Source organism: Phascolarctos cinereus, unplaced genomic scaffold, assembly GCF_003287225.1.
Source record: "Phascolarctos cinereus isolate Bilbo 61053 unplaced genomic scaffold, phaCin_HiC Scaffold_9;HRSCAF=440, whole genome shotgun sequence".
Taxonomy (NCBI): Eukaryota; Metazoa; Chordata; class Mammalia; order Diprotodontia; family Phascolarctidae; genus Phascolarctos; species Phascolarctos cinereus.
Window position 1 is genome coordinate 221,709,338 of NW_027556402.1, and position 23,897 is coordinate 221,733,234.

Sequence of the window (23,897 nt, forward strand, 5' to 3'; positions counted from 1 at the left end):
AAATTCTTGAACTCTTTTTATAGGATTGGAAATAAGATTTTTTTTAATAAAGAAAGTTTGTTTTTACTAGTTTATATCAAGGATGAGAATGTTTTGACCACTTGAGTCCTTGTTGTTCTGGTCAAGTGCTTTGGTTTATTATCTCTGTCTGGTAAGCGGAATTTAAAGTTTGGATTATTTCTAAAGTGTGACTTAGAAATCTGGGTTAACTTGGAACCAGCCTTTGTGTAAAGCACCTATCATAAGTGGGTCTGATGGAACAAGTTGGATGAGAATAAATAATTTTGGGGCACGTAAAAATAGGTTTGATACAGCTTTGGAGGTGAACTTTGTTTTGGAGGCTATTGGCATCAGAGTCCGAGTTGGACTTGGATTAGGGGCTCAAACCCATTGACTAAACTTTCTTGAGGGAAGTCATGTGCACATGTTTTTTCTCCCAAGTCAAACGTGAGCACACTGACAGGCAAAATCTATTTAAATGTATGTCTTTGTATCCCTAGCACGTAGTGCTGTGCTTGTTATAAACCAACTACTTGATTAATGCTTGGTGAATTGTTGAATTGGATAATACAGTTTTATTGAGAGATTTCAAAGCTCATTTCTCTCTTAGAATATTTGATTTTTATGTAGATTTATAAAATGACAGGACTACATAGCTGAAAGGGTCCTCATCACAGCAAGATTCATACTTTTGTGCCCTGCCAAACAGAACCTCTGGCAACTTCTAGCCTTGGTCCAAACAGAACATTTTTGTAGCTAGGATGTATTTTTTAAATGGTAAGGCAATTCAAATCATTCTTGAACATCTTATATAAAATATCTCCAAAGCATACTATGCAGAGGGAGCAATCATCATCTGACATCACTGCTATCACCTGCTTTGCAGGTGTTTCATAAAAATGTACAGCAAAAAATTTAAAGCCATACTTTCATCTGTGAACTTACTGATGCATGTACTCTATCCAAAGATGCTGACTTAAACCCACTGATAATAGCTCATCAAAGAAAACTCTTGCCAATATCTTCTTGTAAATTCTCCATGGGGGTCCACATAACATATTGAAGACCCTCCTCTAGATACCTTGAAATTGTATGGATAATAATGAAGCAAAAGGTTTTTTTCTAATTCTAAAATGATCCAATGTCACCATGATAGAGTCCTTTGCAAGGACATTCATTGATTTCCCTTTGAAAATATTTGTTCACAAACGCATTGATCATAAGCATTGGTCATTTGGCTGACCTTTTGGCTTCTAGTTGAGGGAAGCTACAATCCTACAAAAAAGATGACCTCTGACATAGGTCTCTTACTGAATCCTGAATTTTAAGGGGGTTGGGCAACAACCGTTCAGCCAATATGACATGATTTGTAGATATTTTAGGTGAGATGTTCAGGATGATTTAAATTGTTTGGAGTTATTTAACAAATTCTAGCTACTAAAATGCTTTGTCTTGGATAAGTATAGGTGGAAATGGCCAGAGATGCTATCTGGCAAGCCTAAAGACTTAAATCTAACTACCACCTCCAGAACAGACAGAGATGCTCCATAAATCGCCTTCTTTGCCAGGTTGTATGACTAAACTAGTGTTTCCTCTGGATTCCTAAGTTATGGTGTTTTGATAGCTAGCTCTACTTTAACTTGCCAAAAACTGCTGTCATGCTTTTTCACACTAGAGCGAAGAATTTTCCAGGAAGAATGACATCTATGTTTATATAGAGAACTCAATGCTTTAACAATCTTGTAGAAAAGATTAATTGCATTTTATTTGTTGGGTCAAAGCTCATGCAAGTGACTTCTCAATATCATATTTTCCAGGCTGCACTAACCAATTTCTTAGCACCTACCACTTCTGGTTTTTGGGGTCTTTTTTTGTAGGTAAGTATGCCCATAGAATTAAATCTCTCCCCAGGAATATCTTTGTTGGTAGGAAGATAAAGATATTGCAGTATTCCTGGTAGTGTTAGCTCTCTATTGTAAAGCTCTAAATAATTTACTTGTCCTTGGCCTCTCCTCATATGATTATAGGATTTAAGGAGGGAAAGGATTTTAGCAATCTTCTAATCCAATACCCTCATTTCAAGATGAAGAAACCAAGACCCAGAGAGGATATCTTTCCAAAGATTTTTATCAATAGAGCTATAAGAAGATGTACAGTATATTTGTCACTATAAATAGTATACCTGTCTATATGCATCCACATGTGGTATATAGGTACTCATGATGCACAGAATATATGTACAGAATATATGAATATATACATAATATGTGAATATATTTTGTAAATATCTCACAAGTTAGGTGTATCCTGTAAGTTATAGTAAAATAACCAAGTAAAATTTTCAATCCATTTTGATATGTGAAGTTGCCTGAGTTCCAAATCTATATAAAAATTGGTCTGGACCTATGATTTCATTGGCATAGAAAACTCCCATGGAGGAAACTCCCTCTGCCAATGCAAATTGGCAGCTGCTCTGCAAATTATAGTCTGGGAGAGATGCCTACAGCATGCAGAGGTCAAATGACTTGCCTACTCCCCTACAGTCAGGATGTAGTAGAGATAGATCTTGAACCCAGGTGTTCCTGACTTTGAGGATGGCTCTCTACCCATGAATCCATGATGCTTCTCTCTAAATCCTGAAGTCCAGTTCCATATCACCAATTGCCTATTTGATATCTCTCCTGGATATCCCATTGACATTCTAACTCAAAATTTCCAACATGGAATTCATTATCTTCTCCCTTAAAATTACATCCCTCCTTTCATCCAACAAGCATTCATTAAGTTCATACGTTCATAAGTTCATAAGTTCCTGACCTCAAGAAGCTTATATTCCACTGGGGAAGACAATATGTGTGCAGATAAGTAAATAAAAAAGGAATATTTGGGAAGGGAATGCTAGCAATGGTGGGGATTAAGATAGATCTCATGTGATCCTATGTTCTTATAGCTTCACAAACATAAGAGTTAGGGAGAGAATTCAAAGCAATGACTGCTACTACCACTACTCTGAATGATAATAGTTCACTTTTATATTAGAACTCCATAACTAACAATACTAAAATGCAACAATTTTGACATTGTCATTAGCAATTGGGAGGGTAATCTGGAGGCTCATGGAGTCAAAAAAAGTGAATAGCCGAGTTGTAAATTATAGGGTCTGGAAGATGAAATAGAAACTCTAGAGACTGATTATAAGGCTTAGGGCTGGGAAACCCTTCCATTTTCTCTCAATAGTATACCACAGGACCATGGTTGGGAGAGAGAAATACCACAGAGTGCGATATTAAATCATGTGGGAGTCAGTTTTCTTTCTATATCTTAGTATCATGGATTTAGAACTAGAAGGGTTGATATAGGCAATTGAGGCCAATACCCTAATTTTACAGATGAGGAAACTGAGGCACAGAACTGATAAGTCATGCCTGGGATTACATAACTAAAAAGTAGCTGAAGCATCATTTGAACCCAAGTCTTTCTCACTCCAAATAAGGCAGAACTTACTTCACTCTACCATGCTGCCTCTTGTTGACTGTATTTTTGGAATTAACTATTTGTGGGGAATCACTCCAATCTGAAGTTAATTTTATGCACAAAATAATTAATAAATTAAAGTCATTTGAACATAAAAATTCATATTCACCAAACTAGTTGCGTTCTTTGGATAAATGATTCTATCCCTATTCTTTAAGTGTTAAAATAAACCTCTTTCTAGCATCCTTAGTTTCCTTCAAGGTTCAGGCTTGGTGGCACCTGTGGGAAGCATTTCCTGATATGTCTCTCTCCCCATCCCGCCACCTAAGTTGTTAGTGTTTTCTCTCCTCTCAATTTGTCTTACATTTATTCACCTTTATATACACTACATTCCTTCCTAGAAGACTGTAGAAACAATCTGCTTGAGGTTTTACTTTATTTTTGCATCCCAGCAGCAAGTAAAGTACACATAGTAGGTATTTTAGTAGTATGTTTTTAGAAGTTTGTCAAACTGGATGAGTAACTGAATTTTTTATTCAAATAACTGAAAATTTCATTTAAGTACACATAGCCATAAAGTCACTGGGCTGGAAGACTAGGAAAAGGTCATAGAATATTTGATTTTTTTGCAGGACTATATTAAACAATTTTACTTGTCTCTTCTATTAATTTTTCACAACCATTTTAACCTCATCAAGAGCATTTATAGCTGCACATACAAAGTGAAGTAGAGAATTGAAGCAATTATTCTACTAACATAATTCACAAAAATAACTCTGCCTTGACTATCTGGCCAGTTCAAAGACTTTTTTCTCTTGTTAATTTAGCCCTGAATTATCAAGGTACTTACCTGAAATTTGCATTTAATTTTTTTTTACATTGGATCAATGTATTAATTAGTCATATTCTATCATTAATTTCTTCATATGATTTCCAGGACAAAATTCTCAAAAATGGTTAACTTAATAAGCTAGTTAGGTCAAGTTCACACCTTGCCTTTATCTGTATTATTTTCTCTTCTTTCCTACAGAATGCCATGGAGCAAGACTGCTACGTTTGGGGATAAATGAAATAGTACAGATTGGAAATTTGTATAGAGCAGTCCAATAGACTCTGAAGTGGTGAATTTGGAGAAAAATTAGAGAATTCCATTCCTTGAAGATCCTAAATAATAATCTTTCTTTAATATGGGTTCAAGAGAGTAAGGGGTTGGGGCCATTCTGGATGTCCCTTCCAGCATGATCCTTTTTCTGTGTACATATGATGTCTAGGCAGCAATACCTGACTATAGGCAAATAAAATCCATGAAGGCATTTGAGGTTTTTATTTGCATCAGAGGCTCTGCTCACTCATTTGACAACCTTATTAAATGTCTACACCGGGCCAGGTGCTGAGGATAAAAAGACAAAAGCAAAACAGATCCTGCCTTTAATGGACTTTATGTTCTATGGGGGTTGGAGATCATGTACAGAGATAAGTAAATAGCAAATATCTGGAAAGAAACTGCAGATAGTGATATCAAGTGAACTGCTTATCTAGAGTCTCCCAAGGGAAAATATCAGAGAAGAAAGGAAAGAGGAAGGAATAGAGACAGGATAAGGGCCCCCAGGCCTTTCCTGTTTGAGGCTTAAAATGCGTGGTCCCAATAATGCTTAGTCTTTGATGGGGACAGGTTTTCACACACCGTGGGTCACCGTATCAGTTTCATTGGCATTTCATTTCCCTTCCTACAGGTCTGCGCAAGGAATCATTAGAGATGAGATCATTGTAAGGGAGTTTCATGGTACACATAAATGGCTCTTTGACATGCACTCCTAGGATGATTTGACCAGATGTGTTCCCAGCAGAGTGAGATTTCTTTGTTTCCACAGTGCCTGCCCATGAGGAAGATTCCATGCAAAGCCAGTGCACCTTCAGGATCCTTCTTTGCCAGAGACAACACAGCCAATTTCTTATCCTGGTGCCGAGATGTAGGGGTGGACGAAACATGCCTCTTTGAATCAGAAGGTTTGGGTATGTATCTGCTTCTGAATCCAAGGTGATTCGTATAATCTGAAGAGCCTGATGAGCCTTTCATTGATGGGCAGAAAAAAAAATAAACGAAAAACCTCAACTGGTTAACGAATATCATCTTTTCTTTTTCTTTTTTTTCTTTTCTCATAAGAGGAGGCAGTGTGGCAGAGTGAATAGAGCCCTGGGTTTGAGGTCATATAGCTTATAGCAGATTCTGGACTCCACCACTGGCTAGTGTTCTAGCTTTGGGCAAATCACTTTAACCTCTCTGGGCTCAATTTCTTCATCTCAAAAATGCAGGATGGATTTTTTAAGTTTGTAATAAAAAATAAATTTATTTACAAACTAAAGAATCTAAGTTAGGGAAGAGTGGGTTAGCTGAGACCTCAAGTACCTTCAAGCTCTATAGCTATGATTCTAAGGCAGGAGTTCCTAACTTTTTTTGTGTCATGACCGCTTTGGCTGTCTGGTGAAGCCTCTGGACCCCATTTCAGAATAATCTTTTTAAATGCATAAAATAAAATGCAAAGGACATCAAAGGAAACTTTGAAATATAATTAAGAAAATTTAAAAAAAAAACGCAACAAAATCACAGATCCCAGGTTAAGAACCCCTGACCTAGAGGCTCACTGATCATTTCACAAGTTATTAACTATCATAATCACCTCTTTAGGTACGTTATATTATTAAAATTCTGAACTTTCACAGGTGGCTAAACATCATAGTTCCCAGTTATTATTGTTTACCTTGCAGGAAAAAGATTAGAAAAGGGAATAGGAGCACAAAGTTCTCCTTCTGAAAAATAAAACTGTTAATAAGGCAAGGCAGAATTGAGGGGATATGTGAACTTGGGATGAAATTGTATCATTAGTCTTTATGAGCAATTTACCTGTGTTGAACATTCCAATGTTCCAATTGAGAATAGTGGTTGATTCTTTCCAGCTGTAAAAACTGTGGAAACTTTCACCTACCTTGTAACCTACATAATTATCAAAAGTCAAATTGAGAAGTATTTGAAGAAAGAATAGAACAGACACTTCATGCTTTACTGAGAAAAAATTTTTTTTCTCTTTTGGTGAATTCTGTTCAAGGCAGTTGGACTGGCCTCTTACCACCTCTTAGTGAGAGAAGATTCAATTCAATACAATTCAACAAGCATCTATTAGGCACCTACTAGACATTGTGCTAGGCATTAGGAATACAAAGACAAAAATGAAAGCAAGCTTTGGCCTCAAGGAGCTTATAATTCCATGTTTTAAGGTCCTCTCTTCTTGGATCAAGGGTTCAGTCTCACAGATCCATTGTTATCAGATATGCCATGGATAGTGGAACAGAAACAAGTGAGGAACGGGAAGAAACAGAAGAAAGCACACTTTCATTTGAGTTGGACTTCCGTCTTTAAAAAAAAAAAAGAAATCCTAGTAAAAATAACCCACAAATAAGTATCGCCCTTCTTCAACTCAGTTCAAGAAGGAACGGAAGCAAAACCAAAAACCCATGGCTAAATATCCTTTAAGATACGTCCTTGTAGAACTACAACACATGACAGTGAAACACCAACATCTGTCAAATTCAGGGAAGTAATACAGGGTCATGGGTTTAGCGCTGGACAGAATGTTAAGAGATTGTTTGTTAATCCAACACCTTAAATTAGCAGTTGAGGAAACCAAGAAAAATGAGGTGACTTGCTCCAGGTCATAGAGGTGATAAGTACAAAAGATAAGATTCAGATCTTGGTCCATGGCTTCAAAACTCTTCTCACTATGAAATCTTCTGTACTTTCTGACTCCCCCCCCCCCCGCCATCGTCTGGACTTGGGATTTTGTTTGGTACAGAGAGTACCCAGTGAGGAAACTCCCTCTTCCAATGCACTTTGGCAACTCTTCTGCAATGCATATTCTTGAGAGTTACCATCTGATACTGAGAGGTTTGAGTGATTGGCCCAGCCAGTAAGTTTCAGAAATGGGACTTGAACAGTCTTTCTTCCTCTGAGGCTGATACTCTATCTACTATTCCTAGAGTAGAGTAGCATCGATATTGGAGAATCTGTAATAACTGTGTCTTCATTTAATCTTTGCAGCTAGAAGGAATTATGAAATGTCCATCAATCAGCAAGTATTTATTTCTTGCTGCTGTTCAGTCATTTCTGATTCCTTGTAACCCATTTGGGGTTTTCTTGGCAAAGATTCTGGGGTGTTTTGCCATTTCCTTCTCTAGCTCATTTTACAGATGAGTAAACTGAGGCAAATAGGATTAATTGACATGGCCACAGTCACATAGCTAGTAAGGTCTGAGGCCAGATTTAAATTCAGGAATATGAGTCTTCCTGACTCCAGACCCAGTGCTTTATCCACTCTGCCACCTGCCACTCTGCTTACTATGAGCAAGGCACTGTACTACAAGCTGGGACTACAAAGAAAAAAACCAAAGGTCTCCAGCTCCATGGCCTTACTTTAAGCAAAACTAGAATGGAAGACTTAGAGACATATTAAATGTATAGCAATCAGGAAGGTCATCATACAAAAACATTAACTTTGAATATTGTCTACATGATAAAGCAGTTTCTACGTTTGGATAAATGTGTCTGTTCAGTTCCTATTCTAATGCTCCATAGTGCCATTCAGGTCATTCAGAGTTCTCTAATGCTACAGTGCAGTAGGGGAATGTGAGATAGCTAGGTGGTGCAGTGGATAGAGGGCTGGGCTTAGAGTCAGGAAGACCCAAGTACAAATCTGGCCTCTGATGTTACTAGCTGCGTGACCTGAGAGGTCAATTTATGTTTGTCTCATTTTCTTCAGCCATAAAATGGGGATAATAATTGCACCAAGTTCCCAGAGTTATTGTGAGGATCAAGTGAAATAATCAGAAGTAAAGGATTTGGCACATAGAATTATATAAATGTTTATTAATATTATTATTATTATTAATCATATGCACTTGCCAAACAAGAAAACTTTAGATCAGATATCCTTTACCTTATTTGTGTCATGGACCCCTTTGGCATTCTGGTACAGCTTATGGACCCCTTCTTACAATAATGTCTCTAAAAGTATAAAGTAAAATACATGGATTACAAAGAAATAAAAACACATTGAAATAAAGATGATTTTTTTTCCTATCCAAGTTTATGAATGTCTTAAGGTATGTGGATTCAAGGTTAAGGTACATAGTCTTAGAGTGTGGACCCGAGGATGGGCTTTACCTCATATTGTCTGAGGGCCATCCTAGCTAAATTCAGACAGGTTCATTATCAAGTTATCTCCAGAGGATTGGAGGTTTCAGCCATAGCAACTTTCCAAGATATTCTATTAATTAATTAAGGGTTACAGCCTGTGTGGGTGGAGGGAGAATCCATACTGACCAAATTTCAGATGCTTCAATTAATAAAAAGTGTGTTTGTCTTAATTAGTTTAAGTGATATTGGGCAAGTAACTTAACCATTTAGTGTTGATCTGCCCCGATAGAGGGAGCTTCCTCCCAAGAGAAGTCCCTCTATCAATGAAATCATAGATTATTAGAGATAACATTGTATAGTGGATGGATAGGTGGCTTTGAGGTCAGGAAGATCTCGATTTAAGATTTGCTCCTGGCACCTGCTGGCTGGGTAACTTTAGGGTCAGGGGACTAAGGAACCCTAGTCCTTGAACTTTTTTTTTCTTAATATACATTTTGATGCCTGAATTTCAATATAATTACTTTCCTTTGTGATCCTAGGTATTTCATCTTATTCACTGAAACATTATTCTGAGAAGGGTTCCATAGATGTCACCTAAATGCCAAAAGGGCCCACGAGACACAGAACCCTTGCTTAGGCACTTAGGCTCTCAATCTTCCTCAAAAACTCTTAAATGTTCTAAGTTGGAAAACTACTGCTGATCTTCCTTGGTGGAGGGAGTTTCTTACCACTTCCTTATAGCAATGAAATAACAGGTTTGCATACCCCTCAAATTGCTTATGTATACAAAAAGATTTAGCATTAGAGGAAAAGGTAAAACAAACATAAGTTTAATTTCTTTCAATAATTTCCCAGTCTAGTTACAATCTTTCCCTTTTTAATACACATAGTGTTTGTTTATTTATTTTGTTATTGCATCAGTAGCTGGAAAGTTAACTTGGTTTAGTGGATAGAGGGCTGACTTCAGAGACAGGAAACCTTGTGTTCAAGTTCAGCCCAGAACACATTCTGGTTGTGTGACTCTGGTCAAGTCTCTATGTTTTAGGGCCTCCAGGTGTTTCCTTAAGACTCAAAGTTGTAGAAGAGTCTTTACATCAACAGAAGGGATTTCCCTATTAGGAATTTTTTTTAAATTTAAATTTAGAGACTTTTCTTGCTCTAAATAGGTTAGAGGTTCTTAACCTAGCATTTCATTATTGTTCAGTTGTTTCAGTCATGTCTGACTCTTCACGACCCCATTTGAGGTTTTCTTGGCAAAGATACTGGAGTGGTTTGCCATTTCCTTCTCCAGCTCATTTGACAGATGAGAAAACTAAGGCAAACCATTAAGTGACTTGCCCAGGGTCACACAGCTAGTAAGTATCTGAGGCCATATTTGATCTCAGGTCTTCCTGACTTTAGGCCCAGCGCTCTATCTACTGTGCTTCTAGTGTATTTTTATTTTTAAAAAATAATGTGTACATATATTTTTGATAACTACATTTTAATATAGCTGGCTTCCTTTGCAATCCTGTGAATTTTATTTTATGCATTTAATATGTTACTTTGAGAAGGTGCCTATAGATTTCACCATAGGGGTCAATAGCACACACACAGACACACACACACACACACACACACACAGAAACCTGAAATAGATAATAAGATGATATGGTCACAGTCTCTAGGGAGAAAGAAAAACCTGACCATTCTTAGAGTGTTGAATTTAAGATCATGCCAAGAAGGGAAACAGCTGCGCCCTTGGATTGTAATGCTAAGCCCCATCAATTCTGTTTTCCCGGCGGATTTCCTCTTGTTGGACTTCTGGGTGAGGAGAGATGGGGCTTTCACTGACACCCTGGGCCACCCTTATTCGAGAATCCATTAAAAACAAGACAACAATAACCCTGTGTACTATGCTCGAAGTGTCTTTGCACCACTTTCGAAAGGGAATTTAGGGCAAGATCCTTGCTCCCGCCCATCTGTCCTCTCCCTCACCCCTTACAGTTTTCGTTTCACTAGAAAATGAGACGAAGAACATCCTTTGTTTCCCAGTGATCTGAAGAACAAATAAAATGAAAAGATGTTCCGATGAAGGAAAAATCTGCCGGAGTGGATGATAAAGCAGCACACTGTGCTGAGGGCTTATCAAGGGCCCTCTGTTTCAAGCTGCTCAAAAGGTCCTTTCCAGCTTGAAAAAAATAAGTCCTTATCTCTGTAGCAACTGATATGCCATCCTTCTGTTCCAGTTCTTGTTTCTTGCACAACTGCTTGGGAGAGAATCTGGATTCACAAAATCTCAATCAGCTCTCTTTAGACCCTGCCTAATGACGAGCAAGCTCGTGTTGGGGGAGGGCATGATAGGGAAGAGGAATTCGGTAGCAATAATAATGATAAGTGTTATTATGGTTGTTATTATTTTGCTCTGGCAGCGGTCTCCGCGCATGCACGGAACTTTTTTTTTTTTTTGCTCCACGTCTGCTTGATTGTTCGTGTCTTTCTTGATTGTTGGAGAGATACAGTTCTTCCCAGCCCATTCAAAACCATCATACAAATTCAACCCAGCTGCTTATCTCCTTATGCCATTCTTGGGAGACAACTTTTTTTTTTCTGAGTGAAATGTCAGCATTTAGCTTCCTGGCTGTCATATCTGGGGGAAAAATAAAAGAAAATATCAATATTTTAGTAACAGGCTGGACCAGCAGTATTTTTCACAAACATTATTTAAATAGAAAATAGCTTTGAAATGAAAAGTAGGAAAGGGGGGAAAAATCGCATTATGTTGCTCAGCATGCTGGGTTTGGGGACAAGAGACAGATTGGAATCCCACGTTTGATTATGTCTCAATATTGGTAAGTTTTGTTCTTATACTATGACTACATTTTTTGCTTCGCAATTTTCACCCATTGTTGCTAGCTTGACCACGTATATAGCCACAGGAACTTCCAAGGAAGGTAGATTTTAGGAATTAGCTCTCTCACTCATCCATCTTTACCATTCAGGTATTCATTGAGCACCTAGCATGTGCCAGGCAGTGTGCTGTGCATTGGAGATAGAGTTAGGGACTGATTCCTTTGGTGAGGAAACTCCCTGTCCAATGCAGGTCAGCGCCTTCTCTGAAATGTATAGTCTTAGAGGATGATTATTAGATGATGAAGAAATTAAGTGGCTTATCTCAGAATGTATAGCTGGTATGTAGTAGAGGAAAGAGTCAATACAGGTCTTCCTGATTTCAAGGCCAGCTTTCTGTTCACTATGTCACACTCCCTCTCTGGAGATAGAAGGACAAAAATAAAAGTCTTTGCCCTCAAGGAGCATGCATTCTATTGGGAAGAAACAGTGAATACAAAGTATGTACAGTGTATAAGGACAAATTTCTTTTGAACTAAAGGTTTAAGCCAGGGATTACAAAAAACAATGTATTTATATGTCTTTGGATGAAGCAGCTTTTTAGGTGGTAGAACCTGCTTCAAGATTGAAGTGTAAAATGTCATGTTTACCCCTAAATGCATCTCACCTGTCTCTAATGTAAAAGGTAAGTAAGTGAGGAGTCCTGCCAAAATCCATGGACTTTTTCACTATGAGTGATTGGGAGTGTTGTTAAACCCTTTTAATTTTTGCACACGTGACAACTGATTTCAAAAGCATCATATTAAGGAGCATTGAAGAAAAAAATTGCATATACATTCTATAACTGAGGAGATGTCTTAAACAGTTCTCTGAGACAGAGAGGTTAAATGACTTACTCAGGGAAATGTGATTAGTAAGTTTCAGTGGCAGTATTTGAACCCAGGTGTTTCTGAATCATCTCTAGCCCAAAACTCCGTGAATTAATTTTTAGAATTGTCTTTGAAATATCTGCATTTTTTAATTTAACCTGAGTATGATATGACTCTAAAATAGTATTTTTACCAACATTATTTTAAATAAATTGACTTTTAAACTAAAAAGAATAGGAAGGAAAATCATGTTATGATGGATAGTGTACTTTGGAGCCAAGAAGCTTGGGTTTAAATTCCAGCTCTGCCACTTAACCACCTGTATATCTGGGAGAGGCCATGTCAAATCAATTCAATATGAATTTGTTTACTGAGTGCCTGATATATTCCAGGCAGTATGCTAGCAATGGGACGCAATTTCTTAATCTGTAAAATGAGGTAATTAGACTAAATGACCTCTTAGGTCCCTTCTATCTCTTTGTCAATGATTCCAAAATGTGTCAAAGGTGCTATAGAGTATTTAATATGTTTATATTGATCATGAAAGAACTATCATTTTCAAAGTATTATATATATTTATGTATATATATGTATACATATGTATATATGTGTGTGTGTATATATGTATATATATTATAGATAGATAGATAGATAGATATATAGATATAGATATATATAAAATCTCCTTGTGCCATCAGGGCTATTAAATAATAGACTTCTCAATAAGAAATTACACAGTCAGACGACTGAGGAATATCAGAATGAATGGGACTTCAGCGGCCATCCAATCTCACCCATGCCCCTAAAGAAATCCCCTTTAAAACACACAAGAGGATTGGTCATCTAGCATTTGCTTGAGGACTAGCGAAGGGAATCAGTTTTCTCCAGAGATAGCCCCTATCTTGCCTTTGGATAGCTCCAAATACTAGAAAGCTTCTCCTTATGTCAAGCCTACATTCCTGCCTCAGGAACTTCCACCTGCTTTTCCTTGTTCTGCCATCTGTGAGTAAGCAAAACAAGTCTAATTCTTCTTTATATGACAGCCCTTCAAATACTTAGAGCCCACTATCATGTCCCCCTGGAGTTTTCTCTTCTCTGGCTAATCAGGTAAAGAATCTATGTAACTTGCAACATAAATATTTTACAAATCTTTTGCAAAATATTTCTGACTAACCTTGTTCTAGATCTTACTCTGTGTGCCTTCTATGTTTTAAATTGGACTTCCCAAAATATGTTGGATAAAAATGTATCAGTAGCAGTAGTGTAAATTATACATTATAACACTGAGGCTTATAATACATGGTTAAGGTGTAATTAAGCAATGAATTCCATTCTTTAAATTAATAATATATTTTAGCTGAGAATTTTGTTACTTATAATTGACTTTTGCACCTTAAAATTTCTCATGTTTGTGAAGCTAATCAGTCTTTAAAATATTTTCTAGGGGTTCTGTTGGGTTGCCTCTAATTCAGTCGAAAGTGGGAAGCTGAGTGGTGTTTAAAGAGAGGAAAGCATGCTCTAATAACATGTTTGTTTGGGGTAAACATTTGGCTTGTACTAACCATGTCAACATCACAATATTATTGAATGATTATAGGACTTGGAGCCAGGGAATCTTCTCCATCCGTTTCTCGGAAAAAAAGAATCTGCTCAACAAGAAAAGGGTTTGCTCTCTGCTATGCTAGCATGCTCCTGTGTGTGGTTTCTTTCAGAACATCCCCTCTTTTGTTGTGGTGGCTGTATTTGTCATGTTGTGCTTGTGATTTTGCTCTGTGAACCTGTCTTCTGATGTAGTGTATTGACAATGACCTCTGATGGCCATAATTCTCTGGTCCAACCATGATTATTGTTATGGAAATGGCAAACACTGACCGAAGGGCTCCCTGCTGCAGTCCTGGCTTTGCCCCGCTGTCAAGAAACCCGAAGGTTTTGAATGTTGATTTTCAAAATACATTTTTAACCGTGCATCTCAGGGTCGTGTGTTGCATCAGAAGAAGGTTCTGTGCCTGTTTACCAATGTTTGACTAAACCAGCCATGTCTCAGGGTGTAGTTTGTTATTCTGAGGGCCATAGAACCATTTTAGGTGGGGGAGAATATTCGCTAATTTTTTATCAGAGCTAAGGAAAAAGAGTAGCAATATTTTTATCCATATAGTTAATTCTTGAATATTTATACACATATTATTGTTATGGCTAGTGCAAGGAAATATTGATTTAAGATTTTGTAGCTGGTGCTTACCCTATTTAGGTACTACTTTATCAACATCAGGTTATACACAACGTCTAATTTGGGGCAGGGGGACACCTCAAATTCTCTCTACTCACTGGGCTCATGTAAATTTCTTGAAACTAAACACAGAGAGAGGGTAGGTAATATATCATTTTTGTAAAATTAGTTTATTCCCAGCATGAAGTATGGTACAGAGAGAATTTGAGAAGGGGTTAAATTAGGGAAAATGGATAGATTTCTGTCTCTTCTGATAGGTTATAGGGTATACAGCCAGCAGAGGCTTTGCCTTGTCTAGCCCTATCATTGTGCAGGTGAAGAAAATGAAGGCCAAGTGGTTAAGTGACTACCAGGAAAAAAGTATCAGAACTAGATTTCAAACACAGATCCTCTGACTTCGAATCCAGTGCTCCTTCTATTATATCATGATTCAGTCATCACTTGTTTTGAAGTGACTTTCCCAATCATAAACCCCCTTGTTTCAGGAACCTAACAGATTCCCTAAAACCCATCCCAAAGGCCAAGAAAGTTATAATTGGATTGACTTTAGCATTAACAATTGAGAACTTAAGTATGCTTTGTCCTCTATTCTTTTACTGATGAAGACTGGGGTTGAATGGTCCTTATTAATGTGATGTGTATGCTGGACAATATATCACATTTGAAATATTTCTTTCTCATGATTCTGTGGATCTTCACCTTGCTCATAGTGATCACATGTCCTTGATATCAGTAAAATCTGTTTCGAATGATAGAATATGGTCATTAAAAATTTCATTTCAAGGTGGAAGACAAAATCAGATTTTGTCAAAACTAGCCAATTTCCTTAAAATGTGTGTGTGTGTGTGTGTGTGTGTGTGTGTGTATGTGCATGCTCACAAAAAACATGCCAACAAGTGGTTGAGCTGAAAGGGACCTCACTTTGCTTGTCAGGTAGTTGAGCCTTCCCTACACACACACACACACACACACACACACACACACACACACACACACACACACACACACACAATCTTCCTTCTCCCTTTCTTGCTCCAACAAGATTCTTGACCTTTGAGTCACTAGGCTAAGCCCCACTCATCTCACTAACTGAAGCTCTTCTGCGTGGCCCTGGAGGAGTAAGAGGGAAAGGTTTAGATCTATTTTTTTTACCTTTCTGGGAGGTAGTAGACTCACCTGCTCCTTTATGTCCTGGGAGTAGAGAAGTACCACAGAGACATCTTTCTCCAGGAAGGGATTATTTTTTTATCTGTTGCCATGCAAATATATAGAGGTTTCCTTGCTTCACTTTATTATGACAATATCTTTGACTTGGATATAGTGCTTTAGAATCTTCAAAGTGATTTCATGCGTTTTGTCATATTTGAGCCTCAGAACATCCTCTTAAGGTAGACAGGACAATTTGATTCCTTGTTCTATCATGTGACCTCTATTTCTCTGGGTAAGCTCCCTAACCTCTCTGAACCTCAGTTTCCTTTTATGTAAAATGAGGTCTGGATAAAATGACTGAAAATCCTGCCAATCCAAACTTCACAGAACAAATCCTTTTATTAAGATTTATTTTATTTGGATTCTAAACCATATTATGTTGTAGTTATCCTCTTGTTGCTTAATCATTTCAGTCATGGCAGACTTTTCATCACCCCATTTGGGATTTTCTTGGCAAAGATACTAGAGTAGTTTGCCTTTTCCTTCTCCAGCTCATTTTACAGATGAGAAACTGAAGTAAACAGTGTTACATAACTTGCCCAGTGTCACACAGCTAGTAAGTGGCTGAGGCTGGATTTGAACTCAGGACTTCCTGACTCCAGGCCTGATGCTCTATTCGCTGAACCACCTAGCTGCCTTTATAGATGAGATAAGTGACTTTCAGTGTTCAAATGACCCATTTAAAGTTAAATTGCTGATGATAGTGATGAGTCACAATTAGAATCTAAGGCATCTGTTTATCTAATCCAGGGCCCTTTCCACTGCACTATTTTGCAATGGTTAGGACACATGTCTAAAAGAGGGAGTCTCAATTTGAAGTTAATAACTCTATTCAAGATTAAGACAAATTTAGCTGATTAAAAGTTTTTCCCTTAATTTCTTCCTTGCTTGAGAAATTAAAAAAAAACATGCCCTCCCTGAGGAGTTACCATTGCTATTGTAGTATAAAAAGCATATGGATAATAGAATTTTTATGAGGGTAACTCAATAACTTTCATAACCTTGTCCATCTATTAAACTGTAATGTAGCTAGTTGAACCATACCTTCATTGCAGAATGCAGTGTTTTCCTGTGTGCATTATGACATAGAAACTTTATTCATTACTTAGACATTAGGCTAATCTTATATTTCTAAAGCAGGCAAAATTCATGTGACATTTGATGCCTATGAGATTTTGACAGAATGCAGGGCATGGAGTTGGGCCTCCTGTAATGGAGTTTGAATGGCAGATTGGGGTTCCATTTCCTTGAGGAAATAATTACAGCTTTCTTCCAAATGGTTTGCTCATTAAAAGAAGAAGAAGAAGAAAACTTTCCAAAGGCAATGATCACTTTGCAAAACTCTGACTCTTAAAATTAAAATCCACTAAGAGGGAAGAAAAAATAAGCCAAAAAATTCCACTTGGTTATATGGATGGATGGATATATGGATGAGTGGATGGATGGGCAGAGGAACAGGTGGATGGATGGACAGATGAACAGACAGGTGGATGGATGAATGGATGGATGAATGGATGATAGATGGATGGATGGATGGATGGATGGATGGATGGATGGATGGATGGATGGATGGATGGATGGAGACCAGGGTTCAAGTCAAGCTTCTGACACATATTAGCTATATGACTCTTGGCAAGTCAAATAACCTTTTAGTATCCTAAGGAACTCTTTAATTTATAGAACAGTTATTGATCTATTTTAGTAGATGGATTTTTCTCATTTAGGAATTTTCTGCAAGATGAAATTATAAGTTTAGACCAAATATATATTTTAGCAATATTTATAAAGCGATTACCTGACATAATGGCTGACATGCTAGCTTCAGTCAGGAAAGTCTGGGTTAGAGTTTTGCTTTTGATACCTATTGGTTTTGTGACCCTGAGCAAGACTCAGTCTTTCAGTGTAGTAGGCAATACCCTAAAAATATTAATTGTATGGCAGGAATCAGCTTACACTGATGAAAGAATATCCTCATTGGAAATTCCCTACACTAATGAAATCACAGGTCTGATCTTAAGCATAAATGCATTATACGTGATGCAATTGCATCTTTCAAGCTTTACATTTTGTGTAATTGTATATGTATATGTATATGCATATGCATATGTATATGTGTATGTGTATGTATATGTATATGTATATGTACATGTACATGTACATGTATATGTATATGTATATGTACATGTACATGTATATGTATATACATATATCTTTTGGCAAGACAATTGGGATTAGATGACTTTTCCAGGATCACATAGCTAGTAAGTGTCAAGTGTCTGAGGCCACATTTGAACTCAGGTCTTCCTGACTCCAGGGACAATGCTCTACATACTGTGCCGCCTAGCTGCCCCCAACTTCTACATATTGTTGAGAGCATGAACCAATAAATGAATTTAAAATGAATGACAAATGTTATGGTATGCCAAGGCTTTCAATTTTCTTTCTACTGTCATAAGATCTTCCCTTTCTTCCCTCCCCCTCAAAAAAATAGTAAAAAAAAAAAATGGGAAAATGTTTCATTTAACCATCCCAGCACAGGCTTAAGTTCTAAGTAGACTAGTCAGCTGCTCTAACTAGCAATTAACAAAGAATATTTTGAAAACATGAACATGTGAATGATCTAGTTCTTAAGGATAAAATGAAATTTAAAATTTTCAGGGAATGGTGACTTTTCCATTTCTACAGCTGCTTGGCTTCTAATATAAATTATTAATAGCCATGACATCCCTGCATGTACTATTTATATAAGCTGCCTTAGTCAACCTATTTGATCTGAAACCTGATAGAATTTGAGATTAAATATTTTTGATATACATAAATAAGGGAAATGAGAAACATATTGACTAGCAGAATTCTGACAGTGTGCATACTGATATGATATCTCAATCATGGAATTTCTTTCTCTAAAAGAATTTTTCCTCCACAGTATTTTTTAACCACAAATGAACAGTCATTAAATAATTCATTTCTATCCTTTGGCTTCGTTTCTTTTAGTCTCTCATTCTTTATACTGAAAAGATCAAACAAATTCATCCCAAAAGTTCTCTCAGTTTTACTTGTTTAATGTAAACAAATGTATTTTGCAGTTAAATTTTTAGTAGTTTGCATTACTTAAACTTGCATGCTTTCCAGAGAAGGTAGTAATTATCACTGGTAGAGGAAGTTTCTTTACCAGGGAATTCCTGTATGAAAAGAATCAAAAGTCCAGTCCCTATTTCAGTCCTGATGCTTTCCAAATATCTTAAATTGCTGAAGTACGTAAGTCAAATTATAAAAACAAAATTTGAAGTTAAGAATAGTTCAGGAGTATATTATACATACATATAAAAATAGATACATATTCTAATTGTGTTTGAGCAAGTAAATTCAGTGTAGTACAGTGTCTGTGTGCTGGTTTGGGAGTCAAAAGGCTTTTATCTCTGCCACTTATTGGGTGAGCTTGGGTTAGTAAATCACTTTATCTTTTGGCCTCAGTTTCTTCATCTGAAAAATAAGGTAGTTGAAGCAGATGAATTCCAAGTTCTCTTCCAACTTTAAGTCTAGGACTTTACAATACCAAGATAATTTTTTTTTCCTAGCAAAACTAAAAAGTTTTGATTTGATTAGAAAACAGATTAAGAGATAGAAAATGCTTTGTCCTAAGTTATTTTAGGGAAGTAAAATAAAGAGTGTAGGTAATTATATGCATTTTTCTCAATTCTTAATTATGTTTTTCTCAGTGACACTGTTGCAGAACCAGTATTTAAGTTTAGTCTTCAGAAAACTACCCATTTGACCCAGAGGATTAAATAAAGGAATGCAAAATAGCCAGAAGTCTTCACAACATTTTCTTTCATATAGTGCTCAGATTTGATACTCTTTCTTTCAGAAGCACCTTAGAAAGCTGCATTCCTTTCACACTATCTTGGGCATTCTACAAACGTTATGACTTTATAGTGATAGTCTAGTATTTAGGAACACTGCACGGTAGAAATAGCACACCCTGGTTCATCATTTTCCTATCTGCTGATATTGGCTTTCATACAAAGCTACCTTTTACATGGCCTGTTATTCTCCAAGTGTTACTATTTTTTTTTTCATTAGGACATGAATGAAGAGAATAGGGACTGTGTTATCATTGATCTAGGGAAACTCCTGGATGATTCAGGTTGGAACCTTCCTTTCAACTTATAGTCTTAGCTAGAGAACTGAGAGGCTAAAGAACTTGGCCAATATATCTAGCCAGTATGTTTTAGAGGGGGAAAACATGCCTATAAGCATGTGGAAAATATTGGGAGCCACATTCCCTGGAGTACTAAATAGGGAATTGACTTCAACGTAATAAATGTCCGCATTCTATGTTGTTAGTGTGTTAGTGACATTTCCCATCATGATGTCCATAATGATGATTTTGTGACTCAGATGGGGTAAAACTCCAGGTCAAAAAATGTAAGTTTGACAATTAATAATAGGATTAATTTTTCTCAGTTTGATATTCTGTGTGGAATTCCATTTATGACAAGTATGGTATTGTTCTCTGTTTGAAAATTATGCTATGGAGACAGAAACATCCGTCTGTCTTGTCTACTTTTAAAGTTCACTTGATGATCCATCACTGTGAAAATTACTACTTCCTAATTTTAATAAATACAAAGTACCTAAGAAATAGAAGTTAAAATTACCTTTACACAGTCAACCTTTATTATTTTATATTCTATTAATTATATTTTTGTGATAATTTTTTTAGAAGCACTAGGCTGAAATTTGCTGTTCTGCTCTCAGGAGGTATTTTTAAAATTTGAAAATATTATAGAATTAAGATATTTTGAAAGTTTTATTTGACAGTTTTTGGCTTTATATCACAGTTAAGTCCCCCTCCTCCCTCCCATTCAATCTCTGCATTGAAACATCCCTTGTAACAAAAAAAAATAGTTAAACAAAATAGCTGATAATATGATGTCAACATTCTGCCTCTGTGCTCCCCAAGAACACAGATAACATTTAGATATTTGACTACCATCCAGATTGACAGTCTTTCCCCACTGAGAACATAGCTGTGACCTTTTATTACACGAACAGAAAACCTTTTAAATCTACACTAATGAAGAAGGAGGAAGGGAATTGAATACATTTTAAAAATCCAAGAATTATGCCATTTTATTGCTTGATGGTAAAATTGGAGTATATCCATATTTAAGCAAAAATATAAACTATATACAATTACTTGTATATATATATGGTTACTAACACCTTCCACCTTGACTTCAGGATAAGTACCACTGCGGTCACTTGAAAGGAAAAGAAGGACTAGGTGCCTGAAGTAGGCAGATGATGGTGAAACTAGATGTTCATATAATTGTGAAGTTCTAACCTAATGGAGTCATGCTATTTTACTATATATATGTTTCCACACAACTGATGGTTGTGCTCTCTCTAGGACCAATGAAGCAAAATATTATGCATATGTTAACCTAATTGTTTGTTGATGTACCAGATAGCCTATATCTCTCCTTAAGAGACTTTGGAAATATCAAAAACATTTCTTTAAAAAAATCTTAGTAATTAGTTTTGGGAACAATAGAGTAAATTCTAGCACATCCTGTGAGAGTTAACAAGCACCTTTGTGATATACTAGCTTTTGTTAATGAGGCTAGCAGCCATCAGTTGAATAAATAAATCAGTAGTTTGAGAACAATTTCTTTTTGTGTGTGCACTCGATGGAATTTATTTACAACTGTATACATCTTTAGAAGTACTTGATTCGATGTTTCATCTGTTCAGTGTTCATTAGTTGGGGGAAATTAAGCCTGTGAAATCTCTGCTCACATTACTTATTATGATTTCACATATCTCAATAGGTTGTTTTTTTCTAAAATAACTTATAAACCTAGTCCAAGGACTTTTTAAAGATGGATTGAGTATTTTTGTGTACTTGTATGTCTACTAGCTGTAGTTTCTAATGGCCATTAACTGTATCTCTTGTAATTATCTCTGGTCTTGTCTTAAGTATGATAATGTTAGTATTTCCTGATTGAAATGAATAACATGACTGGGATTTCCTGAGAACACTAATGGGTTCTGTTGGAGAATGACGTATGAACTGTGTTCAGCCCTCAGCACCTCTAACTGCATAGTGGGTATCTAGCACTTTATAGTGGATCTGAAAAGAGAATGATTGAAGAGTCTAGCACAATAATTTCAACCTTTAGTGACAACAAGAAGTTAAATCTGTTTATCCGTGTACAACTCTTAAATTCCTTTTTATTGTAAAAATTCCTTTTCTTTGTTTTGCCTTTCTAGTTCTCCACAAGCAGCCTAGAGAAGTGTGCCTTTGTTTGCTAGAGCTGGGCCGGATTGCAGCCAGGTAGGTCTTGTCCTTAAAAGAATAAAGATAGATTTTTGTATGATTGTTGTTGTCATTGTTGCTAGCATTTATATAGTGCTTTAAGGTTTGCAAAGTACTTTACATGTTATCTCATTTTATCCTTGGGCTGTTATTTACAGATAAGGAAACTGAGGTAGATAGTGATTAAATTACTTGCTCAGGATCATACACCTAGTAAGTATCTGAGGCTAGATTTGAACTCAGATCTTCCTGGGGCCCAGCACTCTATCCATTGCTTTACCTAGCAGCTTGGTAGCCACATGTGCAATAGAGATGCATCACAACAGCTTAAGGTAAGGCAGTCAACATCATATTTTTTACTTGCCTGTCAGATGTGATGGCAAGGTCATGAGCAAGTAGCACAGCTAATCAAATTATCTAGGACATCCCACTTTGTCTCATGACTGCTTTTCACACCCCACCTTTTCATCCATTCTCTTTCCTTGACCCTCTTGTAATTTTTCCAATTCCAGTGAATAAATCTATAGGGCAGCTCAGTAGTATAGCAGCTAGAGCACTGAGCTTAGAGTTAGGAAGACTGTAGTTCAAACTCTCTCTCTGATTATTATTAGCTGTGTGACTCTGGGCAAATCACTTAACCTTTCAGCTTCATTTTCTTCATCTGTAAAGAAGAGATAATCATAGCAACCTACCCCATGAGGTTGTTGTGAGAACTGAAGGAGATAACACGTAAAGTGCTTTGCAGACCTTACAATGCTTCATAGAGGCTAGTTATTATTGATATTACTATTTTTAAGTTTCACTATCTAATTGGTCTAGACTATGGAAAGCAACAGTAATTGCCCTTTTATTCTCCTCTCATTCTTCTCTAACTCCTTCTTTCCTTTCATGCTACTTTTTATCTTCTTCCCTGTCTTTCTACTTGTTTTTTGTTCCCTTCCAGCCCATTCAGAGAGACTAAGAGAGAGGGAGAAGAAAATGGCTCTTTGATTTGTACTCAAAGCCTTTCCAGTATGACAGTACCTGCCAGAACCTTTGTTCTCCTGGCATGGCCACTGAGAACCCAGCATTGTCTTTACCCTGCAATGAGTTTCTATTGTTGTTGCTGTTGTTGAGTTCTTTCAGTCATGCCCCATTCAGTCAGTGACCCCATTTAGCGAACTTTTGGCAAAAATACTAGAGTACCTTGCCAATTTCTTCTCCAGCTCATTTTACAGATGAGGAAATTGAGGCAAACAGGGTGAAGTCACCTGCCCAGGGTCACACAGCTGGTCAATGTGTGAAGCTGGATTTGAACTCAGAGTTTCCTAACTCCCAGCCTGGTGTTCTATCCATCGTATCACCTAGCTGCCCCTAGGATTCATTAGAGGCAGGAAATAGGAGAAAGAGGCTACTTCTTTTAATTCATATATCAACCAGTCCCCTTGGTTTTAAAACTAAACAATGCCATCATGTTTGGGAAGGGAAATTGAAATGCTAATATTCCAACGAATTTGTCTTTTCTTTATTTAAGTATATAATACTTTGATATGTTGTCTCATCACTGAAGGTACTGCCTCTAACAACACAGATTACAACCTATGCCTACCTATCTTGGTGCACTTCTTAGCCTCAAGGGTAGGGCAATCAGAGATTTTACCCAGGGCCTAGAAATATAAATAGTAAGAAAAAATTAACACATGCATTCCTTCAGCAGTTTAGGAACACCTATTTACTAACCAGAACCCTAGCACCTAGTTAGGAAGAATAATTAGTTAAATATGACTAATACGAAAA

At 36.8% G+C, this 23,897-nt stretch overlaps 1 protein-coding gene across 2 annotated transcripts in view; it reads left to right on the forward strand.

Annotated features, from left to right (window-relative positions):
* GAS2 (growth arrest specific 2) overlaps window positions 1-23,897 on the forward strand; it is a 160,519-nt gene that overhangs the window by 69,233 nt on the left and 67,389 nt on the right. For both annotated transcript variants that reach the window (XM_021001994.2, XM_021001995.2), the window contains 2 exons: window positions 5,346-5,487; window positions 22,076-22,139. In XM_021001994.2, the coding sequence (XP_020857653.1) occupies window positions 5,346-5,487; window positions 22,076-22,139 (206 nt within the window). The remainder of the gene's footprint in view (window positions 1-5,345; window positions 5,488-22,075; window positions 22,140-23,897) is intronic.